Source organism: Gymnogyps californianus, chromosome 10 (genome assembly GCF_018139145.2).
Source record: "Gymnogyps californianus isolate 813 chromosome 10, ASM1813914v2, whole genome shotgun sequence".
Lineage (NCBI taxonomy): Eukaryota > Metazoa > Chordata > Aves > Accipitriformes > Cathartidae > Gymnogyps > Gymnogyps californianus.
In genome coordinates this window covers 24,356,875-24,373,887 of record NC_059480.1, presented here as the reverse complement: position 1 = coordinate 24,373,887, position 17,013 = coordinate 24,356,875, and the positions used below count along the sequence as shown (strand labels likewise).

At 42.9% G+C, this 17,013-nt stretch overlaps 1 protein-coding gene across 3 annotated transcripts in view; it reads right to left on the bottom strand.

Annotated features, from left to right (window-relative positions):
* Window positions 1–17,013, bottom strand: part of MECOM (MDS1 and EVI1 complex locus) — a 244,164-nt gene that overhangs the window by 192,131 nt on the left and 35,020 nt on the right. For all 3 annotated transcript variants that reach the window (XM_050902463.1, XM_050902462.1, XM_050902464.1), the window contains exon 3: window positions 1,369–1,718. In XM_050902463.1, the coding sequence (XP_050758420.1) occupies window positions 1,369–1,718 (350 nt within the window). The remainder of the gene's footprint in view (window positions 1–1,368; window positions 1,719–17,013) is intronic.

Below are 17,013 nucleotides of genomic sequence, written 5' to 3'. Positions count from 1 at the left end.
CATGTCTCAGCAGTTTTGCTCCAGTTTCTGTTATCAATATCTGAGCTTAATTGTGGTGTGGTTAAAGGTTAGATTTTATGGTTTCCTGGTGCCTTTTTCAAATAATAAAGATTTCTCACCAGCAATTATATTGCATCAGAGTCTGTTAACTCGATAGAGTGCTGCCAAGTCTATAATTTCTCCTGACACTATTCTGTCATATTGTCACAGGCCTCACAAGAGTTTAAACTGGATGGAAAGTTTGGAATGAACTCACCGAGTGTTTATGGACAGTTAAGAGCAAATCAAACCTCTATTTTCCACCATATCTGCAAGGCTCTGCTCCACAGCAAAACTCCATTTTTCCTGGGAAAATGAACTTCCCATCTCTCCAGAGGTCAGTCGTGGCCCTGGAGAGCCGTGCAAACTCCGCACTTCTCCCCTTATCAGAAACCAAAGGAAACTTACAGATGGAAAGCTGAGATTGCACTCTGTTTCTACAGCACATTGTTAAAACTATGAATAAAACCATGCAAGAACGTTTGTTACACCATAACACAACTGGCAATGTGCACCACTTGAGGTCTAAAACCCTGACCTGACCATGGACCTGCAGCTCAGCCAGCTCCACGGTGATATCACAGCAAGGAAAACACATTGGTCCCGAAAGCAGGGAAAGCAAGAGGCGACCGCTGTACTCGCTAAAGGAGGCCTTGATCTCCTTCAGGAAAAACAACATTTCTCAGAGCATCTGTAGAAGCAGCACAAGCCACATCATCCCCGTGTGTGCTAGGTTTGACACCAGCATCCAAACATACTTCACCAAACGAATGACAAAATTCCCATTAAGTTAAATGGAAGCAGGATCAAACCCTCAGCTTTCAAAGTCCCCGAGCAGCACAAGGTTCTGCAATAGCAATTTTAGCCACGCACTACTAGATTTTAGCGCTATTCTAATCACTGTTGACAGAAAGTGACGATTCGCAACCCTGAAAGCAGCACCCAGTTTCTTTTCAAACAGGTAGTGCAGTGTTGTTTGCAAACGCCTCACCCACAGACGTACTGCAGGACTGCCCAAGAGCAGACTAGAAATGGGACAGAAATGTTCCAACAATGCAACTTCTTCCTCTCTTTTCCCAAAAGAGGCATCATCTGCCAATATCCACCCAGACAGATTTCATGCATGAAGAGCAACAATAATTCCTGCCTTTTTCCTTTTTTAATTTACACTTGTTTCCATCCAGAAAGCCCCAAAAGGTCACAAAGCAGTCCTCGTGTACATAAATATCCCCCGGCTGCTGCAGGATAGGACTCAAATTCTGCAAATACTTCTCTGTTTATAGACACGCAAGAGAGTTCAACAGATCAAAAGAATGTACAGTGTCTTACCTCCCAACCGTAACTGGGATCTTTAAGGTGTGGCCGCTGCTCTCCTACAAAAGGGCCAAATTTTTCCCCTGCTTCAATCTTCCTTTTGGTCCATATCCCTAATCCTGCTCCAGGAATGTTGGATTCTCTGAGCTCAAACTCTGAAGGAATGGGAATGTCATCAGGAATGTATATCAGAGCTTTGTAAGGAGAGCTCTCCTTTGGCGTGAAAGCTTCACTGGAGGTTGCTGGAGAAGTCGGCTCTTGAATGTTGACGGATGTTGGACACTGAACGTTTGCAGCCTCTCCATCAGCTTCTGGCGCTTCCTCCAAAGGAAGTTCAGGAAAGCTTTCATACAAACATTCATCACCTGGAAAATAAAGCCAAACAGTAGGATTTGAAATATCCTGACAGATTTTGCATATGAAACTCTTTCAGCCTGCACATGAAATGGAGAGGACAGTTTGGTAGGCGGGCGGCACCTTCATCAATCACTAGTCCTACAGCAGAGCCTCACCCTGGAAGGAGCTGAGCCTTTTCCTTATTGTAGGCCTGGGGGTACACAGTGTTTCTCAATATTCCTGACATCAAAAGTGGTTTACATCATTGAACACAAGCGAGGGAATTACATACAGATGTATACGCAGGCACACCCTATTGTCCAATCTGGTCCAGATACAGTGCTTTGCATTGCATACTCTTTGAAATTACAATTGAAAGCCAGCATTATACGTTACAACTGAAATCTAAGTGAAGTGAAAAGCAGGAAAGCTTTACTGGTCTTTCAGAGAGACAGATTGAACCTAAAGTAGCCAAAATTAAGTTTGATGGCCTCCAATTAGTCTTTGGAGGAAAGGATCCAGCCTACCACACAACTCTTGGCAAGAACTTCAGCTGATGTAAATCAGTGTCTTACCATTGACCTCCAAGAAATGCAATGGTCTAAAAAAAGTTCAGGATCCAAACAGCACCTTATAGAGAACATGAACCTTCTCCTCTTACAGTTGCAAAAAAAAAAAAAAAAAAAAAAAAAACCTGGGGCAGATCCAAAACACATTAAAAAAAACCCTTCATGTCTGGGGCTTAGCCAGCAAACAAAAAGAAAAAAAAAAGAAAAAAGAAAAACTCACTATTTTTGACAGCTCAAAATGTAAGGCTGATTGTAAATTCCTTTTAGTCAAAAAAACCTTAGTGACTTCAGCTGCACCAGCAATACAGTACTCAACCCAATAATACATGCAAGAGGAGCAAAAAGACAAACTAACCAAAAAACTTCTTATTTACATTCATTTAACTTTATTGGTGTTACCATACTTTTCCTACACACCAGAACTCATTCCACTTAATTCTAACCTAAATAGGAGGCAAGAATACTATTCTCCAAGGAATGAAGTTGAGAGATTGGGTATTTAAGATCTGAGCATAAGGATATTTGCATAATATGGTTGGCCCAGAAATTCAAGTGTTACGCTGGGCTTGGCATTCAGAATGACTCCGTTTCAGTGAAGAAACAGGAAACTTTAAAATGTTCTTTCAATTTCTTGCTCATTTAAGAAACTATCCATGGTAGATTAGCACCGTATGCCTTTTCCACTGGAAACTGGTCATAGCCCATTATCTCTCACATCTTTGTTACATATTATCTCACAGTTTTATATCTGTACTTTTCATGCTTCTGGTACTGCCTAAGACAAACACTGGGACATAACAAATCATTTGAATAGATTGCTCCCATCACATGACTGGCAAACTGGATTCTTCATCTGTGAGCAATTTATTCACAGCCATGAACTGTTTTTCTTTCTTTTATGTGGCACTGGCTATGACCTCATACATGTCACAAGAAAGTTCAGCTACCCATTCCCTCGGCCTCTGGTTTGGCAGACTCTCCCTGCACTTTAACGATTGAACCCAATATTGATCAGTTTGTCACTTTTCTAATACCTGGCGCTCTGAGAAGTAGAAAATCTTGACTGACTCTACCATTTAGCTGAGAAGGACACACAGAGGGATTTTCCATCACTTATGCTTCAGAAATCCTGCCTGTCATAGCTCAGCGGTGCCGAGTTTGGCAAAGATGCTCAAGGGCTCATGAAAGCACCGGTGCAGAGAGCTTGCTCTGTGCCTAGCACCTCTGAGCCCATGCCTGTACTTTCCTGCCCACAGCAAAACTCAGCCTGGACTCCAAGGGACAGGAAAGAAGACATGAAAAGGGTAGAGACACAGCTCCACCTGGATGCCACCATTCACTTCATCCTGCACTGACACGACCATGTTAGCAGCCATCTCTGTTACACCGTGGCATTGCTGCTGCCCCCAAACACAGCTCTGCTCCCATGTGGTGGGACGGGCGAGAGGTTGGTGCACGCCTCCTGAGCATCCCCAAAACCCCGATGCGCTCCCTGATTTCACGGGCCGGCAGAGATGCTGTGTCTACCCAGGGCAGGCTCACTCCCCTTCAGATGTCTTCCCCCAACTGTTTAGATTGCAGTCCTGCCTAAAAGACTTCAGCTGGTTTTGAAACAGGAAAAAAAAAAACCTAACCCATATATACACATGGGATGCAGGAAGAGAAATCACACAAGGAAAGTGATCTGGATGATGATAAGCACATGGCTCACTGGAAGGGGGGGTGGTTAAAAACTTCAGGCATCTAAATCCTACTGATTTTCCATGACAGCTGGGTCTCTGACATTCAAACTCCTTAAAAAGCCCATCTCGCACAGCCACTGCTGTTGTCCCCATCCCACCAAGCAGTGCCCCATAAAACCAAGGCTCTCCCCATGCCCCACGGCCACGCTTGACTCTCCTCCACCGAACAGCGAAGCAGCTCAGCCAAATCATTTAAGTCACAGCAAGCAACGACCTGCTCTGTGCCGTTCCCCAAAGGGCCACCTTCCTCAGCCCTACTCGCCAGCAGCGCCTGCCCATGAGCCGGCACAAGCTGAGCCTTAAACATTTAGCAAGCACAGCTTTACAGATGTTTCTTCTCCCCCAGGGACAGTCCAGTTTAATTTCTCTCTTGCAGACTCAAATGCCTCGGTTATACTTATCTCAGTCATTCTGGCTACACTCGTTTTTAGCCATATAGGGTCAAATCTGCAGCTGATAAATTGGCCTCTGGAAGCCTGGCAGGGAGACAAGTCATTTGCTGGGTCTATTGTGCCTCCTTTGATTTCCACCAGCCACACCCGATGTCGTCGTTAAACACGGGCTTTCAGTTTGAAAGCTCTGGAAAATATAATACGCCTATATGCCCCAAAGCCCTAACAGTGTGGGTAAAATGGATTACTGAAATATTATTCTGCCTGAAATAGCAACATGTTCTAGCAAAAAAAAAAATATTTTAAAACCTCAAAATAAACAAGAAGTTGAATTACAACTGACCAAGAGATGGGAAGACCATTAAGACATGTTTGTGAAATTAATGATAGATATATTAAAATCAATGTACATGAACCAAGGATCTGGTCTTCATTTTCAAAGGGTGTGGGACTATTCCCCTTAAAATTTACATCCACATGGATCAGAGGGACTTCCAGCAAAACTGTAGGATATTGATTGATAGAAAAATCTTTGTAAGGTTAGAATTAGACCCAGGGACTATGCTGATAAGCATCGTTTTCCCAGTGAATTGCAAATCATTCACACAGATACCACTGCAGTTTTGAAATTCAAGATGGCTTCTTTAAAGTCCAATAATTATCCCCACTAGAAATGGGATGAAATAAAAATTGAGGCCCCTGATAAGGGAACAGATGAGATTAGGTAATGTGGAAGCTTAGATATTAGCCTCCATAAAATTCTTCACAGCTATTTTACAGTAAAAACATGAGCAAGCTTCAAAGGAAACCCAGGAGAAAAGGTTAATTGCTACTAAAAGACCAGGGTGGACACCTGCGTTTGCACTTTTGACACAACCTTGCATGCCAGCAGGAAAGAGTCCACGTGGCTGCATGCTGGGGATGTGCCTGATGAGGACAGGAGAGTGACGTGCCAAAGCTATCATCGTAACTCCGGGGCCTGGGGTCATTTTGAGACCGAGAGGGCTTCTGTAGATGGCTGGGAGGAGAGGACTTCCTTCCAGTCAGATGTTTCTTAGCAGTTCAGCACGCTCTTCCTCTCCAAGAGCAATTAGGTAGGAGGCACTAACGACTGAGGGAGGCAGAGGTTGCTGAACACAACCCAAACCTCTTTCCACTGGCTGCAATGGCTAGCTAGGCAAAGGTGGGCTGTTTTCAAAAGCACACCGGGCCACACGTTCAATGAAACCGTGCCTTTCTGAAGCTGAAATGCCACACAACAGCATCTCACATTAAGGGCACACACTAGCCTGTTACATGTGTCAGCGTTTCAGGGTGGTCTTCAACTCAAAGTTCACACAAAGTCCTCCAAGGATCAAGTCTGCATCCAGATCTCCAGACCCAAAGCCACCCCTAAGACACAAACACATCCATACAGACTATCCATTCTCCCTTTCTTCAGGCAATTTGTGCCTGAGGATATACATTCCCAAAGCAACTATTGGCTGATAAACCCTCTAGCACATAAATCCGGTTCTCTGCACATGGAGTCACGCATAAAGCCACCAGTGACTCAGTAAGCTGGATGGTTGATTACTCCAAATGAAAGAGGTAGGCTGGAAGCAAAAGCATCTAGAGAGCCTACTTCAGAAGTGTTTCTAATGCGATCATCTTCTCAGCAGGATAAAGTAAGAGCTGAGATAAATGTGGAAGTGGCTCTTTGCAGTGAGAAGATACACACAGATTCATGACGGCAGCTTCTCAAAGGTGAGAAAGATGATCCCTAGCCCCAAAAACTAGACATCAGAAGGACCTGGTTCAGTTCAATGGGAGAAGTCCATCACATGTCAGGAGCTTTGAGCTCCGCTACCTCTGTTGACCATGCCAGATACAAGCCTTTGGCAAGGATGCATTAATGAAGGCTTTGGGGGAACATAGTAGGATTGAGTGAATTAGTCCTTCTCCTGCACAAGGCGAGGGTGGACCTGAATGTACCACAAAGCCCTGAATCGGATCCTTGAAAGAGACCGGAGAGCATTTATATTTGTTTGACCTAGCATTTCTATTCAGCGCTGAGGAAATCAGCATGGAGTATTTGCAGGGATATCTGAAAAGGAGGCAGGCATTTCCTGTTGCATACAAATGGGACACCTTTATCTGAATTTCTGTTTGAACAAGTATTAAAGAAAAAAACTGTTACAGGCAGGGACTGATTGATTACAAAATATATCCACATCAGTCTAGAACAGAGGAGGTCAGGAAAAGCAGAAAATTAAAAGAAGAAAACCCATTAGCTTCAAAAGGAGCATATAGCCAGTGGTGAACTAAATGGGACCCACCTGACAGTCCCACACCAGGTAGGCATGGCTCAGAGGGGGCCACTTTTACGTCCTCTAAAGGAGAAGCAGAGAAGGATCCTTAGCTTTAGAAACACGCAGAGATTGGGTTACTGTCTCCAGGCACAGAAGGGACTCTAGCCAAGAGCTACATTACTCTACTTGAACATTTTATCAGTTAGCGTACCTGAAACTGGTTTGTGCCACTCCCTATTCACAGAACTGTTCTGTGGAGCTGGACCTAAGGACGATTATTTATTATTATTTGTATTGTAACACAGTCTGGGGGCCCCAGGCAGGACCCCATTGTGAAAAGCATCAGACAGACCTAATCAAATGAGATTAGATTCTAAACAGAATAGAGCTAGTAATTCCCAGTTAGGTAAAAACCATAAAACTAACAGGGGAGAGAAACTGTTTTATAGAAAGTTTGGTTGTACAACACAAAAGATTACAAGCAAGTTTAGAGATAAACACAGTGCTTGAAGCAGTTTTGAATCATTACTTCAATTACCAAGGAAAAATACTTTCACAAACATTAGCCATCAAATGCATGGGTATTTTGCACACTTGTATTACTTGACCCTAACACAAGCATGAGAAAACCAAAGCTGTCCTGAAGACACCCAAAAGGTCCAACCCTGAAAACCATGCTCATAGACCACGCAGTGAGAGCAAGGTGGCCCCAAAGGCCAGATTCTGATTTCTCTTACGTGACTGTTAAATCCAAAGTAATTACTTTAGACTTCCACCAAGGAATAAATGAGATCAGTGTCTGTCCTGGAGCCAGCCAAAGTTGCTCGAATTTCTTCGGCTTGACACTAATGTAACAAAACGAGAGGGAAATGTGGTGCCCAGATTTCAGCTTTCCCTTCGTGCTCGTGACGCTGCAGATTGCAGAGGGCATTCGCACGGCGCATTCGGCAAAACCTCCCTGCACCGCAGTGCCGAGCCGCACTCAGCAAACCCTTCTGCGGTGCCGGCAGAAGAGGGAGTTGTAGGAAAAGCTGCGCAGACAAAGGCAGGAGAAAAAGGCAGCCTGAGGCGGCCTAAGCACAGCACGCTTTGGGGCTGAAGTATAGATATCACCAGCTTCTCACGGTGCTGCACTGTGGGCTGCAGTATCTACATGAAATGGAAAGGGAGCCCGGTTTGGCTCGCTGCTGGAGCACCCCGTGCAAAGGTCTTAGGACTGCTAGTAGCTTCTCTCTGTGCCTCATGGCAAGATGCACATCAGTAACAACAGTACAGATAATTCACAAGACAAATTAAGAACCTTCCTTGCATGGGAAGCAGCTTTTGCTTCTTAAATTATTGTGCCTGCAGAAAATAACCCTGAAACAAGAGGCTCATACCATGAGCAGAAGTGAGCTCCTGATGGTAGGATGAGCACCGAGTGCTTGGGAGAAATCTGTCCGCAGGCGAGCAAGAAGCGAAGTTACACACACTCAAGAGCATCAGGCCTTTGAGAGAGGATAATTTCAGTGTTGCCAAGTGTTGGTACTAGACCAGCAGTCATAATATAGTAACTGCGTAGGGACCTGCCTGTCATCTCTGGCAATTCTCACTATCAGCCCCTACAATAACTAGTAGCATTTGGCGCTCTGTCTAGTGTCATTCATGTCTAGTTGAGTAACACACTCAAAAGCATCTGATGTGGACCAGACGCTGGCTTTTAATTAGGGTCCAGCACTGAGAGACTATGGGTCAAATTCTACTTTCATTTGCACGGGAGCTGCTCTCCTTGATGTCGGAGGAAGTTGCACCTGCATAACTGAAAAGCAAAAATTTGGCTGCTTGTGTTCCTGTGCACTTTCCATATAAATTACTGTATTACATGCAGCAACAAAGAATTATAAATGTCGGCTGGCACGCACTGAATTTATTTACAAGTTAAGCCTAATTTTATTTATAGTTCCAGTACAATCATCTCTGGTAGAAATATTTATGTTATCTGTACTTCTGGTCTGTTAGAGTCTACTGCAATCATAAACACTGCTGAAAAATTATTCACAGTTAGCAGGGTTTAAACTACCCATTATATCACTAGCTAGTGCCAATAAACTTCGGTGCTGGTTGATAAAGTTTCCTCAATGGAATAAATATATATTTGACTTCCAAAATCTTTTCTGGGTTACACAGAGCAGGGGGTAAGAGAAAAGGGAAATGCCAGCTGTAGGGTTTGATATACTGAGGGCCAGATCTGCACCTAGCAAGGAGCCCGTAGACATCTATGTCGGCTGGGAGATAGCCCAAAGCATACTGAAACTCTAACTACTAGCTTAAATTTGTATCTTAGTAAAATATTTCAACCAAGTGGAGCTGCAGCAGCTAACACATACTCACTAATGCCCTTCGTGACTCTCTCTATGGAGTAGACCCAAGGGGGGAAAAAAAAAAAAATCTGCCTTGAAAATTTTGAGCCCTGAGTACTGGTCTCTGCTAAGGGAGGAAAACAGATTAGAGGAACCAGCTTTTGTTCATTGTTCGATTGCCATGATGGTAAACATGACATATATTCTCACACTGACATGGCACGAGAAGCCAAGTTGCTTAGGAGAAAACTAAGGACGGGAAGGTTAAATGGGAGTTAGTGAGATCAGCCACTTCTATATAGAAAATACTAAGCAGGAACAATATTTAACTAAATCTGTGTCAGCTGGAGCAAGACAGAAAACGTAACGCACTTTAACAGTCCCTGACATGGTGAAAAACTTGCTGCAAAAGAACATTTTTAAATCAAAACAATTACTTAAACCTACAGTATTATAATCAACACAAATGAAACTTTATCTCGATGTAATAAATCAGTGTAACTGAACTTCTTTTTACTCATTAGTAGACCTTTACTGTTTTAAACTGAGATGTGTCACAAAGTAGCACTGGAAATCACATGCCTCTAACAGAAAGCGATAATAAAAGATGACTATTCTACCAAATTATAATGAAGACAGATAACAGAGTGAATTATAAAACAAAGGTTATAGATAGAGACTGAGCCTTGTAGAGGTAATGACTTTTAATTGGATTGAGTTTATCATATTTTCAGAGGTACAGCACAACCAGAAGAAAGGATTAGAATTATTTCCACATTTCATTATTTGGCATAATGAGAAAACAGAGGGAGGTCCACATCCCTGATGTGTTTGGTAAGCCACGGGAGATGTCGAACATGTCAGTATCTGGTAGAGTACGGTCCTGAGACACAAATGCATTCGCTCCCTTATAATGCGTCAAAGTATAATCACTTGGGGGGGGGCGAGGAAAAAAGCACCAGATCATGAAGTTTTGTTTCAAAAGCACATTATAAATAAAAAGGAATTTAACCCCTTCCTGCCAGCAGCCACTTCAGCACTAGCCTACAAACACCCATACATCTGGTTTGGGAAGCTGAGCAATTCTCACTCCAAGCACCAATAGGTTCAAAAAAAAAAAAAAAAAAAAAAAAAAAAAAAAAAAAAAAGAATTGGTGAAGGCTCACCCCATCCCCTCTCTCACACCTGCATAGTCATGCCAGCACAGCAAAAAGGCCCTGAGGAAACCATCGGGGATGGGACGTGCCTTGCCTGAATCCCAAAGGGATGCCCTGCCTGTACTCCACTTGGGAAGGGTACGGGACATGGACCAGCGGGGAGAAGGCAGCTGGGGATGAAAGAGCAAGAGCTGAGGGATTATCAGAGAAGGCCCAGCAGACACAGCAGGGTACCAATGACATACCTGTTCACATGCTATACCCACAGTATTTCAGGGAGGGCTGGAGTTTCAGGGAGTTGCCTCTGGAAAACCAAGCTGCCATGGAGCAGAGACAGAAGATTTTGTACTAGCAGCCAGACGGCTTTTTAATTATATAATTACAGTGAGAGAGTCTTAATTATATTTGAGTGACACTGTGATACACTGTCGTTAAGTCCTTGAAACACTAACAGAAGTACTTATAACAAATACACTAATCAGGGAAAGTATTGAATAATTAATCCTGCAATACTGTCCATTTCAAAAACTCAAGGTCTGGCAAGACTGGTTTCCAGCATTTGTTTCTGAGGAGATACAAGGCCACAATTTTTCCTGCAAGTGACTTCTCAGCAGCATGTGCTGTAGTTATATCTCCACAAGGTCACCCAGTAACAAGCAGGACATACTTAGCTGATTGGAAAATCATGAATCTTAAGAGCAACTATACTTCATGTTACATGTGCAGGTGTATTCTGCATCATTCTGTAGGGCATCAGTATATGTTTATATCCAACCTGTTTGGATGAGTAAAGTCATCGTATTTTTTTTTACAAAAAAACCCCTTTGGGACAGTTTTATTTCATCATATGGAGGAACCCATTTATTCCTGCATGACAACATTGTTTTGGATGGGATTGTTCCAAGACATGGATGACAATTTGTTCCCATTTGTCTCTGTGAAATCTAATTCCTTGGCTGGCACGCATAGGTTCGACAAGTTCTTCTCATTGGTATCTCACTCAACACAACATACATGTTTTTAGAGTGCAAGAATCTTTTTTGTTTTATTTTTCCAGCAAAAAAGCATTCTGAACTGACTTATCTACATTATCTCCACTGATTCCGCTTTCCCTTTGCTCCAGACGCTGCCCATTCCTCCAAACACTTCCAGAGTTTGTTCTGACAAACCAAATTCTATCTGTCCCAGCCATACAATTTAAATAAGCACTTATTAATTTTTAATATCTTCAAAATATTTATGATCAATAAAATGTATTTGTGTTTCCCGGCACATTTCAGAAGGCGGGTCTGTCCAGCAAACTTGGGATTTATGGAGTATCTCAAAGTCAGTGGGACATTTGCCAGTGATTTTAATTAAACGATAGTTTCAGCAGTGATGCAGATAAGGTTTGTCCATGAAACTGATAGCATTTATTGCAGGCATTCAAGCACAGGCTGGAAAAAGCTACTTGCTGCCCTATAGCAAGCCCCAGCATCCATGACAGTATGACTTTAAACAAGGACGGAGGCAAAAGAAAACTATGCCCGTTAAGTACACTTACAATTCTCCATTGCCTTTCTAAGATAGTTTATTTTTTTCTAGAAAGCGTGGCATACAGGAAAGTGTGATGAGCTATGAGGATCTGTAGCAATTATTTTCCTTGGCCTTTGTATAAGAGGACGGGGTGAAACGCTAGGCTTTTTGCAACCAAACCACCCATACAGAGATAAAACAAGGGCCTGGCACTTCCATCACCACGGTGCTTCACGCACTCCCTCAGCCCGGCTGAAGGATGCCTCACTGCCAGCGACCACAGCTCCCTCGCCATGCCCTGTCTGCATCCTCTGCTACGGGAAGGTGTTTGAAAAACAGAGGTTAGCTTTTCCCCTGAAAATCCTTCATTCTCTCTCCACTCTCTCCCATTTCTTTCTCTTCCCACTTTTCTCAGAACTGCTTCATTTTCTTTTTCACATTGTTATCAAAAAGTCATGGAAAAGAAAAACATTCAGAGAAGTTAAAAAAAAAATAAAATCCAAACCCCAAATATTACAGCTTTGAAAGTTTTGCTGAGCAATCAGGAGACTTGTTTTAAAAGGAAAAGTGTTTGCAGAAATTAGGCAAATCCAGGATGTTGTCACCTTTTTCCTATAAAATTGTTCCTCATGCAATTTAGAAACTTCTCTGAGAATGTTTGTCTGGCTGTATTTTTACCTAGCACGTCTCTGAAGGGTAAGCTCTCTGTGGGTTGACTGCTTTGAGGTTTTCAACACTATCTAAGAGTTTTCCACTCTTGCTTCTCTCCCCTGCTGGTGGTCCGCAGCCGACGCTGGGAGGTGCCTGCTCCCTCTTTAACAAGTATTTGCAGTCTCAGCCAAAAAATACCCTTTTGCTTCACTCTTCACTTGGAACGCAGAGTAACACCTCACTCAGTTCACCCCTTGTCCTCTTTCTTTGGAGGAAAATGAGCAAAATTGGTTACCTCCATCTGCATTGCAGTTCTCACAGGGGAAACCTTTCCCCTGAAGCTCTTGGGGACCAGGAGCCCAACTGCCAATGGTGCTCTTGTCTCACGTGTTTGGAGACCTCCACACAAGCCAAAGCTTCACGGATAGATGCAGAAACCATTGGGGAGTTTTCAACCACCAAAGACCAGAGTTTTTCAAGACCAGCTAATTAAAAAAAAAAAATATATATATATATAAAAAGATCAAGAAGATATTTCAGCACACACAGGACTAAAAAGAAAGACCTCCTGAGCTCTCGCCTCCCTGGTCTATCAAACCGTGGAGCCTTTGCTTATACTGGGAATGAGTAGCTCTGACACTGCACACTCAGTTGCTTTCACAAAAATATCCAGTAACAAATTCTGCCATTCCCTCTTGGGTTTCCCATTTCTTCCACGGGATCATATTATCTCATTTGCCTCAGATGAGCCCCATGGCAAATAGCTCATCTCTCCCAAGTGCTTTGAAGATGCAAAGCTGGACAGTATGGAAATGCTAAGCGTTCTCATAGCACCAGTAGCCTGTTGTAAGGCGGGAGGAGTGACAGTCCTTATTCTGATCACATCCTCCCTCCAAAATCAACAGTGACACCAGTGTGAAACCAGAACGAGACCCCCACTGTGAAACAGTTAACATCAGTTAGATCTATTTTGACTTTAAAAAAAAAAAAGAAAGAAAAAGAGTAGGACTACAGTTTATTTTACATGGCTTCCTGGTCAAAGCCTCAAACATTTTGTAGATATTTATTGATATATATTAACTGTAAAGAAAGTTAACTGCTAATGTAATTTATTCTACTCTTTGTTCCATACACCTTGTATCGCTTTCTATGAAGCTGTTGATCTTGGAGAAGCAGAGGTGTCCTGGTGAGCCGCTAGCAGAGAGCAATAAATCAGCACTCTGAAAGCTTCTGGTTCATCCCAATAACTTGGAAGCAAATTTGAAAAATAATCTTTTTTTTTTCCCCCCAAACTGGCAATCTTCACAAGCTCTATTGTTTTCATGTGCAGGCTGATATATGACAGCTTAAATAAATACATAGCACTTAATGGAGCAAATTCAGCCTTAGTGTAATTGGATGCCATGCCATTAGAGACCTTGGCCCAGGCAGTGCTCTCCATCCCAAAGGATCACAGAGGATGCCATACAAGCTCAAACTAACATGCAGTTGTTATATACTTTAATTCTACTTATTATGTCGCTACGGACTAATCTTCTGTTATAAAGAGTACTTAACTATATATCTATTTATGTTTATGGACATGGATTTAAGTACTGTTTATAATGACAAGAATGTATATATACAAAATGTATATGTAATATAATGTTATATATATACACACACAGAGACACATCCTAAATCATGGAAGTGATGGAGTCCTTGAGTAAAAATGGCTTGAGGAGTATTTTTTTTATGTGAGGAAAATAATGTGACTTTTCCTGACATTGTTCTGAGAATGACTTGAATTCCATTTTTCCAAAATAAAGCCAAAAACGCTCAGAAATTTTCAAGCTAGACTGTTACGCTTCACAAAGCCATACGTGGTCACAAAAGAGATCTTTTGTCAGATACCCTTCACCGTAGCATCAGTGTCTGAACTGGGAGAGCAGAGAACAACAGGAGCAGCGTGGGCTGCACTTGCTCAAGCAGCAGCAATGCAATTGCTGCTCACGGAAGAGATTTTCCGAGTGAGGAAGTGGAAGCAACAAACTGCGTTTTAAACTTTCTCTGGTAAGCTCATTAGAAGCTGAAGTCAAATAAAAGCAACTCTTCCTAGAGCACTTTTCAAAGCAGGCATCAAACTGGTATTTAGCTAACCTTCTCCACACTCCCGTGAACCTTAATTCAGCTAGTTAGGTAAGGCCATGCATAACTCAAAGCACGTCAGAGGAAAAAATACACAAGTATTATCGTGAGGACGTGTTGAAAGAGCGCTCAGCACACAACTGTGCCTCTGTCTCACCCGTGGGCAGACTGCAGCCATGTGGGTGAACATGACCCACAGTCACAAACCATATCGGTGGCAAGTTTAGAAAATAAGCATGTTGTCTGGACTTGGCATCCCTTCGTGCTTCCCCACAAAGCCACAGTCCGGCTGCTGTGCAGAGTGTTAAGTTGGCGGTTCGCGTACAGACCACAGCCCACATGGGAAAAGCTAGAGATCAGCAAAGCAAGCCTTCGAAGAGCTCTAAAGCGAAGACTGAAAGCTGGTGAGCCTTGCATAAGAGTCCACATTGGGCACAGGGAAAAGCTGCATTTTAGTGAGGGCTCTGGATCGGGGCTATGGGAAGGTCAGTTGGAGGAAGAGGAGTTAGGGGCCGAGCACCGGACTGAGCCTGGCTATGGGAATCCTCTCCCAGGTACAGTGGTCAGAGCTGGCTGTGCTCCTCCTCGCACTGCACCATCCCGCTCTCCCTGCTGGAGCCATCACTACTCCTCTCCAAGGTCAGTGGGAGCACCAGGATCTCACACGTACCAGCCTTGAGGTAGCACAACCGATAGCCCAAAGCTTGAGCAATACTTCCCTTCAGAAAGCAGGTCTCCAGGGCTGAGACCACCAGAGATGCTGCCCAGTTCCCAGACTGGGCTGGCAGACTCCCACCATGCAGGAGAGCCCGTTTCCATTCCCTGCTGCTCACCAGGGACTTCATCTCAGGGTTAACCTTGTGTTCTCTCACCAGAGGCCAAACCCCTGGCACTTATGCACCCACAGGGAATTTTGCAGGAGAAAAAAAAAGAGCTCAACATTAGTTTTGTCCGGGTATTTTAGCTGAATAGGATAGACCAAATAAATACCATTTGTTGTTTAAAGTGCAAATCCCAGCAACTTCTTTGAACGGGAGCATTTGGTAGTTGACACATCTACGGATGTTTTAAATCATAAGGGCATCCACTCCATTTTGGTTTTAATGTGTTTGTGTGTGAAGTTCTTTGTCATTCCAGCCCACCTGTCTCAGAGCACAGAAATCGAAAACAGGAGTAACTCTCAAATTTCACCTCAATTTAATCCATCACAGAAAGCGGACTGGTTTTTCACTGTATAAAAAAAAACGACCAGGACATTTAAACAAAGTGACACAGATCATCAGCAGATCAACTGAAAATGACAGCTCAATCAAACAAATGTATGTTGAGAATTTCCACAGGGCAGCTCTAGCTGCAGCCAAACCAAATTTGTTTAGTATACATAAGTTAGCTGCTTAGAAACATTCAGTATGCTGCTAGCCAGATGATGACTTTCCCAGATAAACATCTATTTAACCAAATATGCCCCCATCCATGAAAGTGCTAGCAGAGTTTTGATGTATTCTCCTAGTCTCTTAAAAATATGACTTTGCTGTAGTGGCAGGCTGGTACTGACCCACCCGTATGGCACCTAAGTAAAAATAACTAAACACTCTTTTAAAAAAGGTTATAAGCACCAAAAGGTAGGCAAAACTCTATAATCCTGATGGAGTGCTTCTGGCTGCCATTAAATTCACAAAGTGGCATTAAGGTGAAATACAAATTACGAACTTGGGAAGTGCCAGAGAAAACTGTGAATCCTGTGCCATATATCAAATATACGGAGAGAGGGGGATTTGTCTGATTCTTCTTTTAAAGTGAGGTATTCCTCCTGAAATCAATGACAAATCTCCTGTTGATTCCAGAGGTGCCACATAAAGCTTTCGCTGAGGAAATATATTGATAAGAGTTCCCCCTCTGTGATTCTTCCCTGCTTTAGAGGCAGCTTTTCTGCTGTGTTATTTACTAACAGTAGAAGTGGCAAAAATAGTTTTGAAGATTAGGAAGTCATTTGGCAAGTTTAGTTTAGAGGTCATTAAAATATACACGAAGTTTCAGCCAAAAATCAGATGCCCGAGTAAAAGAGGCTTTGGTTCAGACAATGGCAGCGCTCCCTGCTCTCAGCAAAATCAAGGGGACTCCATCAGACTCAAGCCAGACTAGAAGGACGTGGTCTACATCCACTGCAATCAGCAGCCAAAAGCCCACCTGATGTGAAAAAGCCAGATTTTATTTAGGGTTTTAGGGACCAGTGGCACACTTGCCATTCACCCAGCATACGTACACGCATCTCTGCATGTACATCTATGTGTTTAGGGTGTGATTGTGCAACTATATAACTCTAAGCTGAATAAGGGACTGGGAATGACTGGCTAATATAATGACTTGCAATATAAATTACAATTTTGGTGAAAGCCTATTTTTTAATTTTTTTTTTTTACTTCAGATTTGTTAAAATAAATAGATTAAAAAAATAAAAGCTACTAGGCAATACATATCCGCTCTTCAAAGTTCTGTCAAACAAAAGAGTGCCTATAAAGCACATTTTCTGATGGACATCTG